Genomic DNA, 20036 nt, shown 5'->3' on the forward strand with positions numbered 1-20036 from the left:
AGGTTCGGTTTTACTCTACAGCAAGACATTTAATCTAAGATCGAATAGCTGCTGTGATGCAAATGACAAAACTCACATGATCAATTGCACATGTTTATTGAAAAAAGCTAAACCAAACAAGATATAAGGAATGAAATACATCATGGGGAAGTAGAAAGTGTAGAGGAGAAAGCAGGATAGAACATCTTTTGAAAGAAGGCAGTATAGAGGAAATAAAATGCAGGATAGAAAATATAAACATTCTGTACAAAATGCAGGATAACGCTCAAGACCTGGTAATAGCAAAGTACTGTATAAGGTCTACCATGATTTACTGTTCGAAAGCCTTCACATCAAGTCAAAAACACAGCTCAAAATATCCTGAATAGACTAAAAGCCAATATACTAATCGTTTCTAAAAAAAAAAAAAAAAATCTGTATATGCATTTAGAATAAAGAGGCTAAATTAATAAAGATTATCCTCATCATCCTGTGAATTTAGTTGGCGAGGATCTCACGCTGGCGTTTATCCTTGGTCTTGGCTTTGTCATGCGAGCGCTGGGCCAGGACTTTCCCCTCGTGTGTCTGAGCCGTGCGCGTCACTGTAGAAATACCGTCCACAAACTTGGTCTTATAGAGAACGTTGGCGTTGGTGAACATGCCGTCTTTTAGAGACACGACCACAAACTACAAAAAGGGAAGAAAAAACACACATATATATATATATATATTTTAATAACACTAAATACAAATGAATATGATTTGATATACAGTGGAACCTTGGATTGCGAGTGTTCCGCAAGACGAGCAAAGATTTTTTACATTTTGACTTGGGAAACGAACAAGTCTTGGTTTATGAGTACCGAGTATCATGCATGCACTTCAAGTTGATCTCAACTGAACCAACAGGTGTTCTCTCTCGCGCTGCAGAATTGTGGATAATCATCTCCCCTACTGGGTGTTAGTGCGCGTCTCTGGTATAAATCAACATCCGTGCACGCGTGTACCGTTTACACTGACCACGTGTGTGCAAAACATCTTTTATTGTCTGTATGCATGTACAGCACGCATGATTAATAAAGCAAAAGCAAGTCTCATTAGAGAGGTTTATCCATTTTCTTTCTCTGTATCAGCCTGCTCTTTGTGTCTGTGTGCACGCATCATTGGACACCGTGCCCCACACACACACACACAGACCCCTCCTACTTTCGCCTTTACAGACACACACACTCTTTCTCTCTGCTCTACACAAACATTGCTCTTGCGATTCTTTTTAAAGGTAAAGTACGGGTTAATTTGTTTTATTTTTACTTTACAGCAGTGATTCCGTTAGTGCGCCGCTCAATCGCGTGTCAGATTTCTTGTTCATTTTCCGATAAAAGTGTTTCCGTTATGTGCGCGCGTGTGTGTGAAGAGTAGAGGAAGTGTAAATGCGTAAGACAAGAAGGGGGAGAGGGGAGCTTACTTTAGATTTACACACACACACAGCGCGCCTGCGCGCACAAATGGAAACACTTAAGCCCAATCCCAATTCTATTTTCTACCCCTTCCCCTACCCCTCGCCCCTTCCCCTTGAAACGAAGTGGAAAGGGGAAGGGTTAAAATATTTCCCCTAAGAAATGGGACACCACTACAACACTGTTATACGTCATCATACGTATCCGTTCATTTACATGTACACATACAGTATGGCCGTAAGCAAAACAAACAATGCGTTATCAAAAGCTCGGCAAACTGCCGTGCTACTGGACTTTCATATTTGTTTGTAGCAGTAAAGTGTATATGACATAAAAATATATTTTTGTAATATTGCGCAATCGGCGCTATCCGCTAGCAAACTTTAGCGTTTTTTTTGCAAACGTTTTTTTACAAAACATCACCATAAACACAAACACAAGACTAAAATTAATATACATATAATAATAACTTGTCATAAAAATCCTTATTAATGGCAAAAATTCGTTAAATTTACGGGTCTGCTTGCACGAGTGAGCGGCCATCTTGAAAATTTCGTTAGCCCTTCGTTTGAAGTGAGGTCCCGAAAAATCTTCGTTCGGAGGGCTATCTGGCCCTTCCCCTTACCCCTCCAACCAAAAGAGAAACGAGACACCCCTACCCCTTCACGTGAACGCGCCAAACGGAGGGGTAGGGCTAAGTGTAGGGGTAAGGGGTAGAATTGGGATTGGGCTTTACTGTCGGAATTTATCTTTACTTTTTTTAAAAGGTAAAGTGCAGATTAATTTGTTTTATTTTTACTTCATATTTTTTGTTAATTATTTTTATGTATTTATTTTCGGGGGGCTGTGTGACGAATAATTTGAGTTTCCATTATTTCTTATGGGAAAATTCAATTTGGTTTCGACTGTTTTAAAATATGAGCCCGCTTCAGGAATGAATTCTGCTCTTAATCCAAGGTTCCACTGTATATGAATAAGATTGCACAAATAGTTTGTAAAAATGCACTTCTTTGATACAGGTTATTCATAATCTTGTATGAGTGTATAAACCTGAGAGTGTGTGAAGTGTGTGCGCAGCATCTGGCCGATGTTCTGCGTGTGCGAGAGGTCGAGAGCAGCGTCCACTTCGTCTAGGATGTAGATCGGAGCAGGTTTAAAAAGCAGCATGGCCAAAATCAAAGAAAGTGCCACCAGAGACCTGAAACACACAACAAAGTGCATTAGTTTAGAATAAATACAACACACACACTTCAAACCACTTCCACTGGGTTCTAGGTGCAGTATTTGAACACGTGTCTGGCTTTGCCTGACCTTTGGCCTCCACTCAGTTCTGTCAAATTGTCCTTCCACGTGTTTCCAAGAGCAACCTTAAACTCTAGGCCGTCCAGGACGCCGCAGCCCTCGGGCGGGGCCAGACGAGCATCGGCGCCAGGCAACAGAGTGGAGAAGATGGAGCCGAAATCCTTATTCACCTAAAAACAGAATCATACAATGGGACACGTTTATTTACAGGTTCCTGTTCAGAGAAACACACCTAAAATATTAAACTCTTCCTAACGCTGACCTTCTGCCATGCCACGTTTAGCGCCTCGTTCTTCTTCTGGTCCAGCTCCTTAATCGTCTCCAGGATCTTTGCTTTATCGTTCTCAACAATCCTCTTCTTCTTTTTCAGATCGTTATACTAAATCAGACACGATTCAATATCATTACCAACAAATATTTTGATCCAACTATGAGTTATGTTAATATATAATATTGTTAAATTATATATGGTATACAAATAAAATAAAGTTGAACTGAATGAATGCAGACCGCTCCAAAGAGGTTAAAGTTCATACCCTTTCTTCAGCCTCACTGAGCATGTTCATGGCTCTGCGGTTGATGTTTCTCTCCAGCTTGTCTTTGGTCTCCTCGAGTCTTTTTAGTCTCTGGCCGGCTTCTTTAGGGTTGTTCACCTTAAAGTCGTATGCGGAGTTGGCCTGGCCGAAAAGATGCCGCTCCGATGAGATCCAGTCGTTCTCAGCCAGCATGCGGGTCACCTGTGTAACGCCGGATCAACATGCATTATTTTTACACTCTCTTTCTCTCTCTCATTCATCGATATCTCCCTATCCATCTGTATCTCTCCATCCCTCCACAAGCAGAAAAAAAAAATTCTCCAGACTTATTAAAATCAAGAATCCTAAAACTTAAAAAACCTAAACTGAAAAAGTACACCTATATATGTGTAAGAAAAAAATAACTACAATGTCTTGAAATATGATTTATTTAATTAATTTCCTTTTCCAATCTATTCATTTCTCTCCATCCATCCATCCATCACACTGTCTTTCTATCACACACCGTCTCTCACTATCCATCCACCCAATTCTCCATCCATACATCCTTCCATCCCTCCCTCGACCCATTCCTCCATCCATCCACCGACCGATTCCTTCACCCATACATGCTTCCATCACTTCCTCCATCCATCTATCAATCTCCCCTCATCCATCTCTCCATCCATTTATTCCATGCTCACTCTCCTTCTCTCTCCCTCTTTCACTCCACTCTTTTCTCTCTCTCGAGTATTAGGAGTGTAATCTGCTTTAATGTAGTCAGGCGCTGAATCAGGAGAGAGGGGAACAGAGAGCGAGCTGAGTGTGTATGAGCGCTGAATGTGTGTGTGTGTGTGTGTGTGTGTGTGTGTGTGTGTGTGTGTGAGAGAGTAAACGATTTGAGATTGGTAGGCTGTGATAAAAGATGGCGCGCGCACACACACTCACTCACCCTGGCAGCAGCATCTGCACTGTCCTTCTTGTGCTTGCTGATGTTGTGTTCCAGCTCTTTGATTTTGAGCTGAGCATCGTTGTTGTGTTCTCTTAAGCGGTTCGCCTCCTCGCTCTTCCCTTTGATCTCTCTCTCCTGGGCCAGGATCACCTCTTTCTGCTGGGTCAGCTGCTCCTGCGCCTGCCGCACTGCATCCTAATAGACACGGTTTTGCCCTTCATTCAGTATTTACATCATCACATTCCCTAATTAATAATTTCATTTTTAAATATCCTTATCAAATGAATATTGCTTTTAAATAGTTTTCTATCGTTATTGTCATTCATCTAATTCTGCTACTGTAATAGCACATTCCAGTGAGTATATTTCTTACATTTTGCACAATAATGCATTAAAAAAATATCTGAAATTATTAGAGGCATGTGTTTCAGATACACCATGCACCAAACATCTGCTTGAGCACGAGCTGATAAATTTGGTTACATTTGCATAATGTGCATTTCAGTTTGTTTGATAAATTTTCCTTTTTATAAGTTCATGAACAGCTTTGAGTGAATCCTGCTGAAATGGTTTGCGTACCTTATTGGCTGCCACCTCCGTGGTCATTGCACTGATCTGTTCCTGTAGGGCTTTCAGTGCCTCGTCCACAGCCTGAATCTGCTGCTCATAGCCCGCCTGCTCCCGCTTCAGCTCCTCAAGCTCCAACGCCACAGCGTCAGCCTCCTACACAAGCGGGTTTTTTAAGAGTTATGAATGCGTCTCACACTCAGAATTAGTGGCTTTTTTTTTTGTTGCATTAAACTATCAAATTATAACTTTTCTACCCTGCCATTATGTATATAACCAACCAATCATTCTGAAAAGGGTTATAAAATAATTTTCAAACAATTTGGATAAGTTTCACTCAGCACATTCCCCTCTGCGTCAAACCATGCAATGCTCAGAGAAATGCAAAAAAATATATATAACATTTCAAACCCTACAGTCCTCACTAAGCTGTTAAATTTATAATTTGACAGCACAATTAGACGAAGGAGAAATATGAGCGAGGTTCACAAAACATCCCAACAACATCCCACATGGCTTCCCACATGGGATGTTGTTTTCAACATCAAGGCTTTTGGAACAACCTCCTATGGACACGTTGAGACCAAAGTGGAGTTGCTTGTCCTTAATCCCCAGGGGATAACAGCATTTAAGCAGAAACGCCTTACATCTACAGTGAAGCAGTTAAAGGGGTGATGATTAGAGCCCAAGCAGTATGACATTAGCCCTATGTTGTTGTCAGTGTTTGAAGGCTCCTCTTGTTTTCCTATGGAAAACCCCCAACGTATTGTTTTTTGGGGGTCTTAATATGTTAAAAAAAAAAAAAAAAAAAAAGCCCTTAGGATGCCTGAGAGTCTGGGCCTCACACGAGATTTTGCTACATAGCTCATACAAACCTGGTACACATTTAGAGCATGTCCTGGGCTCAACTCAACATGAAGTCAGTTATTGTGTGTTGTTTGTCAAAAAGCACCCAAAGGAATATGATACACTCTTTCTAGGGAATTTATACGATCGATGCCTTAAACTTGTCACACAAAGTTATTAACCACTTTTTGCACATCACATTGAGTGACGACATAGTGTGATTCTTTTTATCCAGTATCTGGGGCTTTTTGAAAATATAAACATAAAATTCCCCCTTTTCTAAAATGATGTCATAATGGTACAGGGATATCTCCTTTAAACGCATGTGCCCACTGTCTTTCTTGTGGTTGCCCAGGTGGTGCATGGTGCTATATTTTGGACTTGTGTCATGCACCATTTGTAGAATTGGAATCATGCAACATGACCGTGGTCCGAAGCCCACCAGTAAGTCTACATCAGAATGACTGAACAATAAAATAATCAAGGTTTTGGACCGGCCTGGTCAAAGTCCTGAAACTGAAATGCTGTGGTGGACAGAGCTGTGCATAAGCGAATGTGTGACGCATTGTAAGGCTTTTTCTCGGCTCCGTACCTGTTGTCTCTCCTTGAGCCTCTTGTTGAAGGCGTCCGCTTTGCTTTTTGCCTGGTTGAGTTTCTGCTGCGCTGCTTTCAGCTCTTTCTCTCTCTCGGCCTCCGCGTTCTTCATCTTGTTCTCCAAGACTTTGTACTTTTCCTCTGCCTTTTTCTGCACCTCCTTCGTCGTCTTTAGTGTCTCCTCGCTTTCCTCTAACGCGGGAAACAAACCAGACGCTCAAGACACTTCAATCAAAAAGCAAATCGATACCGACCTAATATCATCTGGCAGGGCACGGCAAGTCTCATTACATCTGCTGTATATTAGAACACACTGTATTATTAATGCACTGTTATGATGATGATCAATCAGATATGCTGATCACTAAAAACATACAGGTTTCTACAGAGTTTCTGTGCAAGTGTGTGTGTGTGTATACACAAACCAATGGTTTTGCGGAGGTTCTCGAGCTCTTCCTGTTGTTTATGAAAAGAGCTTTGCTGGAGTTTTGTTTCCAGTATCTGAGCTTCTTCAGTTTTCAGGTCCAGCTGCTGCTTCAGGTTACGATACCTACAAGAGGAAATTAAAAACGCTCAAGTTTTCTATCCTGCTTTTTCCTCAGCAGTGGACAAAACCATACAGCCAATAACCAGCACAAAAAGTAAAAACAGTCATGTGTCCTTTTCTTTTCTTCTTTTAACATCATGCCAGCTTCCACGGCTATATTCACGGCAAAAGTGAGTTTTTGTTATTCGATATTAAAACTACATAAGATGTTTAAGATCTATTAATATTTTCTAAGAACTAAATTTGGATTTACAGTGAACCCTCAGTGCGTGTGCGTCTCTTACTGGTATAATGAACATCCGTGCACGCGTGTACTGTTTACTATAACACTGTGACCACGCGTGTGTGCATAAAACATTTTATTTTGTGTCTGTATGCGCGTGTTGAGCGTACGGGTAAAGCAAAAGCAAGTCTCATTAGAGAGTTTAAAGATGCATTTTCTCTTTCTGCCTCAGCCTGCCGTTGTGTCTGTGCACGCGTGTGCATCATTGGACACCGCACCCCTTCACACACTCCCATCTTCCTCTCGCCTTTTACTCTTTCACTCCACTCACACACTCTCTCTCTAATGGAAACACTGCTCTGTCGCGATTTTTTTTAAAGGTAAAGTGTTTTATTTTTACTTTACAGCAGTGATTGCGTTAGTATGCGCTCACGCAAGAGTTATTAGGGATGTTCCTTAATATTTTTTTTTTTAGATAAAACAGTCATTTCGCTATTTTTGTGTGTGAAACTTAAATAAGAGAGGAGGAAGAGGATAATGCTCATAATCCGAAGTTCCACTGTACTTGTTTAAAAACTTTTTCAAGTGTTAATAGAAAAAAAAAATAAGTTCCTCACAAGTGTAAAAGAATTACAGTTAAAAAATGTGTGTGTAGAGCTTTTGAGTTTCCTATTCTGCATTTTGTATAAATGACTTGATCCCAACAATAATTAAAAGGAAATGTACATTTTGTTCATTGTTTTTTTTTCACTCAGACATCCACCTCACTCAAAACGCCAAACCTTAAAGAAGACCCAGGATCGATGACTTACTTTTCAGCAGTTCCCTTGAGGCTGCTAAGTTCCTTTTCCACAGCAGTGAGCTCTGCCTCCTTGGCCCTTAAACGGTCCTGTACATCTTTTACTTCAGCCAGCTTTGAAAGCACAGAGGCCGTCTGAGCCCGAGCACCTACACACACAGTATACCTTTTACTGCATTAGTACATACAATTCACACTCAATCGACACAGCATGACTTTCTCGACTTCCTCACCGCCAGTCAAAGTTCCCTGTGGATCAAACACGTCTCCACCGAGTGTGACCGTTTTGGTGCTGACACCTTTATCAAAGGCAACTTTCTTGGCGTTGTCCAGAGTATCGCACACCAGCGTGGTGCCGAAAACGTACTCCATGGCCTTACGCAACTCAGACTCGTACCCCACCAACGACAGAGCTGTGTGTACGTTATCCTCGCCCACCTGATACATTAGACAAAATATAAAGGCTGGTGTCAATCAGTCGTTCGATCAATAAATATTTAACCCAATATAATCATCTTAATTATCATTACTAGTTTTTTTGCAGTGCGGACTACTCCATCGTCAATGGTTCGTGCAGAAATCTTGTTCAGCGGGATGATGGTGTATCTGCGCTTCAGTTCACCCTTTTCCAGAAGTTTCTTTCCAGTTACCTGAAAATAATATAAAACACAACAATTTTGTGCTGCGCATTATGAAAGGGTGCGACCAAACACAATGCGTCTTGTAGAGATAGGAGGAATATAAATAAAATCAGTTATGTATTGTGATTCTTTTGTGTGGTTTTTCATATAATCGTCACACTGACTCCAAAATAAATAATTTTAGGTTTTTTTTATAATCCCACTGGTGGTGCACTCCGAGCCATTTGCATATATTCATCCCGTGTAGTAAGTTAAATGTATTTAAATTGTATTTGAAGTTATTTCATATAGGTTTATCTGAATAAGTTAGCATATTATCGAAAGGTTTTTTGGGTTTTCATTAGCTGTAAGCTATAATCATTAAAGAAATAAACCCTTGAAATATATCAGTCTGTATATATGTAATAAATCTATATAATATATAGGTTTCATATAAATGTATACAAGGTATAAGTTTATAAGTGTGAATGAGAAGCACCCAAGTGGAACGGTGAGACTACAGGAAGCAAAGTTAATGAAGGTGCAAGACTTTAAGTACTTGATGGGGAGGCAGATGATTAGATGAAGGCAGATAAAAGGTAACACCCGAAAGACAAAGAATAAAATAGAAAGTTTACTTTTTAATTTGAATCACTTAAATAAAAGATAACTTTCCGATTTTATTCTAGTTTACTGAGATGCACCTATATTGTTTAAATGCTGCACTTGGTTTTTTAAGTGAGAAAACTATTATTATAAAAAATGGGCTACACTTAATTACTTAATTTTTTTTTAAAGGTTTAAAATTGTAACAGAAACGTGGAAAAATGTAATATCGAATCCCTTATAGTGACTTATAGAATTGCAATTATTTGCAATAGAATTGCAATTTTATACTTATAGAATTGCAATTTTAAATTAATCGACACCTAGGTATCGCAATATCGCAATTAGGTGATTCCCATCCCCTACAATGTATGAAATTACAGTTAAATAAGTAAGTAAATAAACAACGCTTTAAAACAACTGGTATCAGTCCATGTTGAGCTCACCTCAGTGTCCACCACTACATTATAGAGTCGACCTCCTGCCACCACTTCCAGAGCCGTCGCGTTACACACATCAGTCACAGTAAAGAGGTTTGCAACCAGACCCTTGACTTTATTGCGGTCCCAGTTCTTATCTGGGTCTCTGCAAAAAAAAAAAAACACACCATAAATTTCGTCAACATGAATCATTCCCCTTTATCAGAATCTTACAATGATATCATGATACACCTCATGCATTATAGAAATGTCTTTAAAGATAGCGTGTTGATATTTTAGTCACTACGAGACATTTAAGATAAATTTTTCCATCACGTACAGTGGGGCGAAAAAGTATGTAGTCAGCCACCAATGTGCAAGTTCTTCCACTTAAAAAGATGAGAGGCCTGTAATTTTCATCATAGTTATACCTCTGAGAGACAAAATAATTAGGAAAAAAAATCCAGAAAATCATACTAAAGGTTTTTTAATGAAATAATTGGTAAATTCCTCTGTAAAATAAGTATTTGGTCATACTTAGACCACTGATAATCTCCCTCGATCTGGGGCTCCACGCAAGATCTCACTCCTTGGAGTCTAAATAATCACAAAAACTGTGAGCAAAAATCTCTGAACCACACGGGGGGACCTAGTGAATGACCTGCAGAGAGCTGGGACCAAAGTAACAAAGGCTACCATCAGTAACACACTGCGCTGTCAGGGACTCAAATCCTGCAGTCCCAGTCGTGTCCCCCTGCTTAAGCCAGTACATGTCCAGGCCCGTCTGAAGTTTGCTAGCATTTGGTGATTCAGAAGAGGATTGGGAGAATGTCATATGGTCAGATGAAACCAAAATAGAACTTCGTGTTTGGAGGAGAAAGTTGCATCTAAAAAGCACCATATCTACTGTGAAGCATGGGGGTGGAAACATCATGCCTTTGCACTTTTTGTTTCTGCAAAGTGACCAGGACGACTGATCCGTGTAAAGGAAAGAATGAATGGGGCCCTGTATCGTGAGATTTTGAGTGAAAACCTCCTTCCATCAGCAAGGGCTTTGAAGATGTACTGTGGCTGAGTCCCAAACATCGCCCAGGTAACGAAGGAGTGGCTTCGTAAGAAGCATTTTAAAAGTCCTGGAGCGGTCTAGCCACTCTCCAGATCTCAACCCCATAGAAAATCTTTAGAGGAAGTTAAAGGACCGTGTTGCCCAGCGACAGCCCCAAAACATCACTGCTCTAGAGGAGATCTGCATGGAGGAATGGGCCAAAATACCAGCAAGTGTGTGAAAACCTTGTAAAGACTTACAGAAAATGTTTGACCTCTGTCAGTGCCAAGATTAAATTTTGTTATTGACCAAATACTTATTTTCCACCATAATTTGAAAATAAATTCTTTAAAAATTCTACAATGTGATTTTCTGGATTTTCTTTTTCTTATTTTGTCTCTCATAGTTGAGGTATAACTATGATGAAAATTACAGGCCTCTTACTTGCACAATTGGTGGCTGACTAAATACTTTTGTACCCCACTGTACAGTACAAGTACTCACGCGTATTCGAAGCGCAGGTTAGGGAACTGCCCCATGAAGGACTCGTATTTTTCACGCATGTGGTTGACTTCACGAAATAGCTGCCTTTTCTGCTCAATCAGATGCTCCTCCCGGCCGTCTGACACACAAACATGAAAGATTTAATATTCTACAAGCACCAGGTGTTAACTTTAGCATACTGTGTGTGTGTGTGTGTGTTGCTTTAGTCAGAACCTTCGTAATTGAGTTTATTGAGTTCGGCCTGTAGTTTGTCTTTGCACTTCTGCACAGCCTCAAAGGCGTCCTGGTCTTTTTTATACCCGCTGTCCATCTTCTTCACCTGAGCCTGCTTGCTTTTCAGTTCTTGCTGAGCATGCTTCAGCTTCATTTGTGCCTGAGTGACAAACAAAAGCAGTATTATTATTATTGTTATTATTATAATTTTTATTGACAAAGTGATTGTCTATAGAGAATTTCCACCTAAACACTTTGAAGAAGAGGTTACCTGCTTAGCCTCTGTCTCCGCTTTGCTCATATCATTTTTGCAGGTCACCATCTGACCTGCCAGCGTCGCCGCCTCACCGTCCTCGTTAGCCGAGAGCCCGGCGGACACGGCCTTGAAGTGCTGCTGGGCCGCCTCCAGTTCCTCTGCGTCCTTCTGGCCCTCCTCCTTCACAGCGCTGAGTCGCTCCATCATCTTCACAACCTCGCCTTCTTTTGCCGACAACACCTTCTTGTCCTTGAGGAAGCAAAGATTTTGGGAGCTAGGTTAAAAGCCAGCAAAGTGCTTGTATAAACATCCGGACATAACCCCATCAATGCTGATAACCGACATACAAAGGTGAATCAAAAATTAGCACTCTCGCAGTAGAATTTCTTTTAATTAACTTTTAGAAAGGTAATCTCCTTTTTTTCCCCCAAAACACTGTCCGTCTGTCAACATGCTATTGTATTCCCTCATTTAAAAAAAAACTGCTCTGCTGCCTTTACTTCTTCATCAGGAGAGAATCTTCGTCCTCATAGTGCAGATGAAAGTTCAGGACTATAGGGAGGATTGCTTTAACACCTCAAAACTGAGTTTTTGCCTTGTCCATCAGTCCTCTGCATTTAATCTAAAGTTTAGGCTTCAGCTCTTAAACAAGCAAGCATCTCACTAGAACAAGCACAGTTGATTGGTGAACCTTTTTATAAAAAGGATAACGTTCCAATACTTCTGGCCCTTGAGAATCCCAGAAAACCGTAAGCGTTGATAAATTTTCTCACTGTTTCTGTTCCATACTCTGCCGTTTCCTCTCAGACTCGTAGTGATGAATCCGTGTCTCATCACTAGTAATAATTCTCTATAAAAAACTTTTCACCTTCCTTAGAGTATCGCTCCAAATGTTGTTTGCAGATATTAAACTTTTCTGTTTATGCTCGTCTGCGAGTTGTTTCGGCACCAGGCACTGATTTTTCTTTTCTTCTACACTGTAATACAATGCTAAGGGGGTTCAAAATATGCAGTGATCTCCTTTGAACAGTTAATATTGAGATGTGTCTGCTACATGTGCTCTGTAAGGCCCTCATAACGACTTTAATTGGTGATTTCTGAGGCTGGTAACCCTAAATTAACCTCCTCTGCAGTAGGGGTACGTTTTGATTTTGCTTTCCTGGGAAGGTTTTAATGAGAGACAGTTTCATCACGTTGCTTGATGGGTTTTACAAATGCATTCGACACAATACCGTTCTTGCAATAACTGATCCAAAAAGGCTGACCCCTGTGTCTTAAAATATTAACTAATGCTATTGTTATTTAATTACTTAATGCAATGCTACTTTACAGTTAAAAAAAAAAAAAAATCTAGTATTGTCCTAGAATTTTTTTTATATTGACTGGTACTGTACGTCTTCTAGAAACACAAGCAGAAACTGAGGAAATGTATCTAATCAAGAACAGATTTTTACCTCCTCCATGCTTTTAACAAGTTCTTTTCTCTTCTTAGTTTCATCCTTAAGGTTTTGCTTCTTCAGATCGAGAGCACTCTGAGCTTTCGTGTCCACTCGCTGCGCCTCAGCCAGAGTCTCCTCCAGAGCCTTCAGAACACCTGCCACCTCCTACACACACACTCAGTTACTAACAATAAACCTTATAGATAACTGATAAAGTTTCTATGGTAGGAGTCTTCGCATGCACTACCTTGTCCCTGCTCTTCTCCAGCACTTTAATCTCTTCGCTGAGCTCACGGATGCGGTCTGCGTTCTTCTGCATGCTGCTCTGGAGCTCGCTGATGGAGCTCTGCATCAGCTGCAGGTCCCCGGCCGACTTCAGCTTGGTCTCTTCGGCGCACACGAACTGCCACGCTACGTAGAGCCGGCTCAGGTGCTCAATCTCCCGCATCAGCTTCTGGTACTCCAGGTAGGAAGCACGCTCCTGAGGGGAGGAACAGTTTTGTGAGGGGAGGTAACATGATTACTTAAAAAAAAAAAAGTCACTGTATATTAGGGTGAATCATTATCATTCCCAAGCCTACTATGAAGGTTTAGTTACCTCTTTGAGTTTCTCCATAGCAGGGGTGATCTCCTCATCCAGAATCTACAGAGGGTGAGACAACACACAAGCAGATGATGCGCAACTTTAACACATGCATACACAGGCAACTTTAACACACAGGTATACAGAAACGCAGACAGACCGTTTGAATCTCTTTCAGTTTTGCATCTTTCTTCTCAATGGTTTTCTGAGCGCTGATCTTCTTGCACTCGTACATCCTGGTACCAGCAGCCTCTTCAATCATGGCCAGAATCTACACAGAGATGCCAGTGTTATGTAGGAGGATGATAATTGTAATAATAATAATAATAATAATAAACACAAATATACAGTGAAACCTCGGATTGCAAGTAACGCAGTTTGCGAATGTTCCGCAAGACGAGCAAAGTTTTCAATCAATTTTGACTTGGAAAACGAACAAGTCCTGGTTTACAAGTACCGGGTATCATGTATCACGCATGTTTTCTTGTTTTGATGCCGAACATCACGTGATCACAACTGAACCAACGGTTTTTCTCTCTTGCGCTGAGGAATTGTGGGTAATCGTCTCCCCTGCTGGGTCTTAGTGCTCGTCTCTTACTGGTATAATCAACATCCGTGCACGCTAGTGATGCGCGGGTCGTCGGGTTGGGGCAGGTAAAGAAATTGTCACTTTATTTGCGGAGCGGATCATTAAAAACAAAATTAAATAAGAAAATCCATGTATGTTGCGTGCAACTCCCTATAGCCTATATTAAATATTTGGGAATATTTATTTTCATATTTCATTAAGTTCTTTGATAAGGTTACGTCATGTGACAAGTCACGAAAGCGCCAAGCAGCTACCGCTGCCAGTCACATCAAAAACTAAAAACTAAAAGTAAAGATGGAAGACGAGAAATTGAGGTCAGGAATTTACATCATTAAAAGAAAAAAAGGTCAGGCTGCTAAATCCAATGTTTTAGCACAGCGAACATAAAAGCGCTAACTGAACATTTCCATGTGATAAATGAAAAAAAAAGTGTCAGTGGTTATTTATCGTAGATTACAAACGCTGCTTTGTAAATGCTTAAAATGTGTATCATTATCTTATTATTTATATGACCTGATTTATCGTTTATATTCATAATCATATGTTGTTGCCAGTTTATAGGGCGATGTTTCCAAGCACTTTAAGGCTGAAATAAAGGCTGTTTTCATTTGAATTACAATGCCTAGTATGTCTATTTAATGGTCGCGGGTGCGGGGCGAGTTGTAAAAATAGATACAGTGGTGCGGTGCGGGCCAAATAATTTCATAAAAGCGGGACCCGCGAGTTGGAAAAATACCCGACGCGCGCATCACTAGTGCACGCGTGTACTGTTTACTACAACACTGTGACCATCAGAAAGATTTCTTATTTTTTTCCGATAAAATAGTGTTTACGTTGTGTGCGCCCGTGTGTGAAAAGAGTGGAGGAAGGATAACTAAGACGAGAAGGGGGAAAGGCTCCTTACTTTAGCTTCACACACACGGGGACACACACACGGGGACACACACACGGGGACACACACACGGGGACACACACACGGGGACACACACACGGGGACACACACACGGGGACACACACACGGCGCCTGCACGTACAAATGGAAACACTTATCTGTCTGGATTTATTTTTACTTTTTTTTTTTTTAAGGTGCAGGTTAATTCGTTTTATTTTTACTTTATATTTTGTGTTAATTATTTTTATGTATTTCTTTTTTTTGTGCTGTGAAATAAATCATTTAAGTTTCCATTACTTCTTACGGGAAAATTTGCTTTGGTTTATGAGTGTTTTGGAATACGAGCCCGATTCCAGAACAAATTATGCTCTGATCCAAAGCTACACTGTACACACACACACGTGTATATCTATATATATATAAATCATACATTGCTTTGAAAAAGAATTTGCCCCTTACAATTTTTTTGCATATTTGTCATGCTTAAATAATTTAAATCAAACTAATTTTAATATTTAAAATTCGGAGCTGTCCAAGACTACCTGGCCCTATGCAAAAAACTAATTTTAACTAAAATAAAAATAAATAAATAATACTTTTTTTCCCCACAACATTGTAAATAAACATACAGAATACGTATACTCACCTCAGGGGGTTTCATATTTAGGACTTTGGTTATTCTTCCCTAAAAACATAGCGAGACATCAGTTTACTGCAAAGGCATAAAGCATCAAAAAACTATCCACATTCTTATCTTAAACCACAACTAAGATTCAACTAAAAAAAAAAAAAAAAAATTAATGAAAAAAATTACAAATAGAATTGTAATTATCACCTGCATAATAAGAAAGTGTGGATTGTTGACATTCAGCCCAACAGAGCAGAAGAGATCCTGGACACGCATGTTGTTTGCGTTCACACCGTTAATGAGGTACTTATTCCGCCCACCTATAACAACCTGTAAGGAAAACCAGAAAATTAACGCATTAAATGACTAAAATCTTGCACTTAAAGCTGCAGTAAGCTATTTTTTCTTCTTCTTCAGAACTTTAAGCAGATCATTTCAACAAGTCCGAGCTGTCAGGGCGGATTTTTACTTGTCTACAGAGTTGTTTTTTTTCCGTGTTGAGATAACATTTCTGTCACTGAATCTCTGCCACACCAAAGATTACATACTGCCCCTTTAAATGTGTTCGTGTGTACGGGAGAAGCGTACTTGTCTAGTGATGGTGATCTCATCGTGGGTCTCAAACCCCAGCGGGCTCTGTTTCTTGTTCGAGTTGTCGAAAGTGATGGACACAGTGGCTTTAGTGATGCCGGCGAGTCCATTTTTGTAGACCAGGTCTTGGAGATTTGATGCTCTCACCTGAAACAAACCGGAAACACAAAACAGCATTAAGGGTGGAGTCATAAATATTTGAACAAGAATAGTGCTGTTAGATAGATCATGTCTATGAGAGGCATTATAACAATATTACCTTATATTAGCCAATATTTAGGTGTAAAAATATAATTTTTTAATATATCAAAATTAATTTCTTATTACTTTTTTACATTATATCTGATGTAAAATAATAGACCTTGTGTTATTTAGTAGATTTCACCATCTCTCTCTCACCTTTCATCTCTCACTCCTCACAGTCGCTAGGTGTTAGCTAGCTAGCTAGCTAGCAAAATAAAAAAGCACACGTTAGCACCTGATACAGTGACACGCGTTACTGACCTGTGATAAGTTGGAAATTCCGAGGAGGAAACAGATCGAGTCGAGGATGTTGGACTTCCCGCTGCCGTTCAGGCCGGTGATGGCGTTAAACAGCGGGTCGAAGCCGTTAATTTCCGTCCTCTCCGCATACGACTTAAAGCCCTCCAAAATGATAGACTTTATATACATCTCGAAACAGGTCCTGTGTTCCAAATCAAAGGCGGTAAATCCGACACGAGACAGAAAAAAATAATACGACTCCTTTACTCGCGCTTGGACGACTCGCCTCCGCGCGTGAGCTCTCACTCCAAACTTAAAAATCGGCGCCAAACAAGCCTCAGCGGCCGTTGTTCTTCTTCAGTGGTGTTTCGGTGACTTGCATGTTGAACGTGCGTACTGCCACCTACCGTTTTTTACAAGCAAATGCTACAAGCAAAAAAATAAAATAACATTATATTCACTCACTAGCGCTGTTCATTGACATTTAGGCATTTGGCAGACGCTGTGACTTACAAAGTGCTTTGTAGTTTCCCTCCCTCGCAAGCTTTTTACTTAGCCCTTTGACCATCCCTTCCTACTCTCACTACCTCACTCACTCTTTCACAACTACCTTCACTTTTTTACTGACTCATTCCCTTGCTCTGTTTATCTACTGTATAAATAAGAGAAAGATTTTGTCTGGTCAGAACTCGCTTATTTAATTTAATTTATAAACCTCAGAAAATCTTAGAAATGTTTATGTTTATATGTCCTTCTGTCCGTCCAGTCAGATTTTGTCACAGCATCAAGCGGATTTGCAGCTTCAGAACAGAATTAAGTGAAACTTTTGCAGTACAGTACTTCGATATCTGCCTGAAGTTTAACCAAGTGAAATTAACATGTTAAGTGAAAGCGATATCATAAACAGTTATATTTAATAATCTACTTTAAAATAAGCTACAGTACTAATAAGGTACTTGCTCAATGTAAACAAACACCTGCACCAATAGATATTAATCAGAAAAGCTAAACTGAATATTTTTACTGTGATTAGTTCATATTTTCATGAGTTAAATAACAGTGCTGAAGTGGTATAAGTGAATTTAAACACACTGGAGTCGTTTTAACACAAAATTTAATCTTTATCCGATCTACTTTTTCGATTTCTCATCTGTTTTTGTTTATTACTTATTAGCAATTTCCGTTCTAAGCTACTGTCTCCCCAGATTTACTCTCCGATTACTGAACAGGGAGTGGAAAGATCTACAACTTAGCGTAAACAAGGTGTAAAAACCTCAAGCTTACACAAGACTTCGTTGTATTAATAAGTTAGACAGAGAGTTCTGCCGTAGGGAAAGACAGACAGACATGTACGTGGGCTTCAACCTGAAATAATAACTATCACTGATTACATTCAAGCTAATCAGCTTCTTTTTAGCTTTAACCTTTTAACTACTTCTACAAACTCATTTCTCTTTTATTTTAGCTAGTTTAAAATAAACATATTAATACTTTAGAAAAATAAGGGAAACTTAAATTGACAATATACTGTATTTAAGATTCTAGTACTTTATTCATTCATTCATTCATTCATTCATTCATTTCATTGCCCAATTGTGTGTGTGTTATTTTTCCGAAGACCAACACCTTTGTGTATGTGGTATTTCCCAGAATGGGTTATTAAATTTTAAAACAAATGTTATGTAACCTTCTCGTACTACTGAAGTGAAGGTCAATTATTAATAGTAATCAATGCGCAACTCCTTGGCCCTCTTCCAACATTGGTCTACACACAACATTGACTCTTAATTATCCTCCTCTTTCTGCTCCTTCTTAGATTTGAAAGAAGGCAATAGCCTTTAATGGATGTGAACAATCTTTTGTTGTTGTTTTATATGGAGTTCTGAACAGTGATACATTTTAAAATCTCATAAATAAAGGAAGTTTTATATATCTATATCTTAAACTATTTGCAATCGGGTGACCAGATAATAAACAGTACAAGAAAGATTATGAAACTTTTTGTTTCTATTATTCGGTGTTTTTAGAAACCCCACAGCTTATACATCAGGCATATTATACTTTTTATTTCAGGACTAAAAAACAGTTACATTATATAATACATTATAGAATCAGCTACACTTTGGATCACTTGTAGGTCCTTTTAAATGTGTGTTATATCAGGATATTCCAGGCTTAGATGCTTGTAAAAGCCACAATTTATAATTTCCATAATCATCATGGAATATACAGCATATTAATAATCTAAATGTAAGAAGTGCATGGAAGCTTTAGAGGGAATTAACAATGAACAGTCTGCCTTTTTTAAATACTGTACGAGCATGTTTCTTTTTGTGTGGCTCAAAACATTAATTTAAAATTGTTCCTAATTACGAGCGTGAGTCAAAAATTATCCACACTTCGGTTCTATTAACATTTTTATTGGCCACACTTATTAGCAATCTCCGTTCTAAGCTACTCTCTCCCCAGTCACTGTTTCCCACGTGTGAACATGTTAGATCAATTCATTTGTAACTGCGATGTGAGCAAAATGGATGCCACACTTGTGATCTGCATAACAAAAGAGCAGCTTGCAAAGATTTGCTTTTTGTGGTCTGAGGCTGTAAATGGCGCCATAATGGCACACTTTGTATACAGTATGGAGAAAATGTTTGGATATCTGCAAACTAATTTTTGACTAATATTTTAGGTAAGATGAAAGTTTTTTAAAGAGAATCATTATTGGTGATGAGACACAGATTCACACTAAAAGCAGAACTATGATGACGAAGAATATAATAATAATAGATTATTATAATTGAAGATAGCAGTGCATTCTGTATTCGCAACATTTTTTATGAGGAACACAAAAGCTTGTTGACAGATGGACAAAGTGTATCTAAAGGAAATGAGATGAAATGTTAAAAAATGATGCATTAATCTTTTCAGAAAGTTAGTTAAAATCAATTTTACAGCCAGAATGCGGATAATTTTTGACTATAGCTTCGTATATCCAAAAATTGTACCAAGTACACTTTTGCATTAATTAATACTACTGATAAAGACATTATAAACTTGTACCTCTAAAACAATGCCATTTTCTAGCACATATCTGATTGTCTCCTTATATATTTAAGGAGGATATCAGGGCTATATTTGAATTTTTGTATTAAGGCTTTTGCCTCAGTTAATATAGTAACTGCATGATTCACTCCACTCAGATCAATATATTAGTCGTTTATTCAGTGGTCTGGGAAAACCCACAGGAAGACTCTGTGGCTGGATTTAACAGTTTGGCAAACAGCCAAAAAAGACAACAAATTGTGTTGGCTAAAATGGGGTTTTGCGATCTATAACATGCTCGAACACATCTAATTTAAGCAAGTATAAATATAATTCAAAAATATA

At 39.2% G+C, this 20036-nt stretch overlaps 1 protein-coding gene across 1 annotated transcript; it reads right to left on the bottom strand.

Annotated features, from left to right (window-relative positions):
- Positions 1 to 80: 80 nt before the first annotated feature.
- smc2 (structural maintenance of chromosomes 2) lies at positions 81 to 16978 on the bottom strand. Its single transcript, XM_053479686.1, has 24 exons — positions 16671 to 16978; positions 16164 to 16313; positions 15783 to 15905; positions 15594 to 15632; positions 13627 to 13737; positions 13482 to 13526; positions 13131 to 13364; positions 12899 to 13048; positions 11460 to 11693; positions 11189 to 11348; positions 10976 to 11093; positions 9454 to 9592; positions 8312 to 8431; positions 8015 to 8219; positions 7795 to 7930; positions 6638 to 6762; positions 6211 to 6404; positions 4785 to 4928; positions 4206 to 4400; positions 3275 to 3475; positions 3001 to 3117; positions 2748 to 2908; positions 2487 to 2634; positions 81 to 666 (listed from the first exon to the last, which is right to left on the bottom strand). The coding sequence occupies exons 1-24, from the start codon at positions 16836 to 16838 to the stop codon at positions 478 to 480; spliced, it is 3606 nt and encodes a 1201-aa protein (XP_053335661.1). The 5' UTR covers positions 16839 to 16978; the 3' UTR covers positions 81 to 477.
- Between the last annotated feature and the right edge of the window lie 3058 nt (positions 16979 to 20036).

This window comes from Clarias gariepinus, chromosome 20, assembly GCF_024256425.1.
Source record: "Clarias gariepinus isolate MV-2021 ecotype Netherlands chromosome 20, CGAR_prim_01v2, whole genome shotgun sequence".
Taxonomy (NCBI): domain Eukaryota; kingdom Metazoa; phylum Chordata; class Actinopteri; order Siluriformes; family Clariidae; genus Clarias; species Clarias gariepinus.

What these genes read in the sequence shown, in the direction of transcription:
- smc2 (XM_053479686.1), bottom strand. Translation starts at nt 16,838, where the DNA reads ATGTATATAAAGTCTATCATTTTGGAGGGCTTTAAGTCGTATGCGGAG. An exon ending in AGATCACCATCACTAGACAA is followed by an intron (nt 15,906 to 16,163) that starts GTACGCTTCTCC and finishes TTTTCCTTACAG; the next exon opens with GTTGTTATAGGTGGGCGGAA. An exon ending in GGCTCAAGGAGAGACAACAG is followed by an intron (nt 4,929 to 6,210) that starts GTACGGAGCCGA and finishes CCGCTTGTGTAG; the next exon opens with GAGGCTGACGCTGTGGCGTT.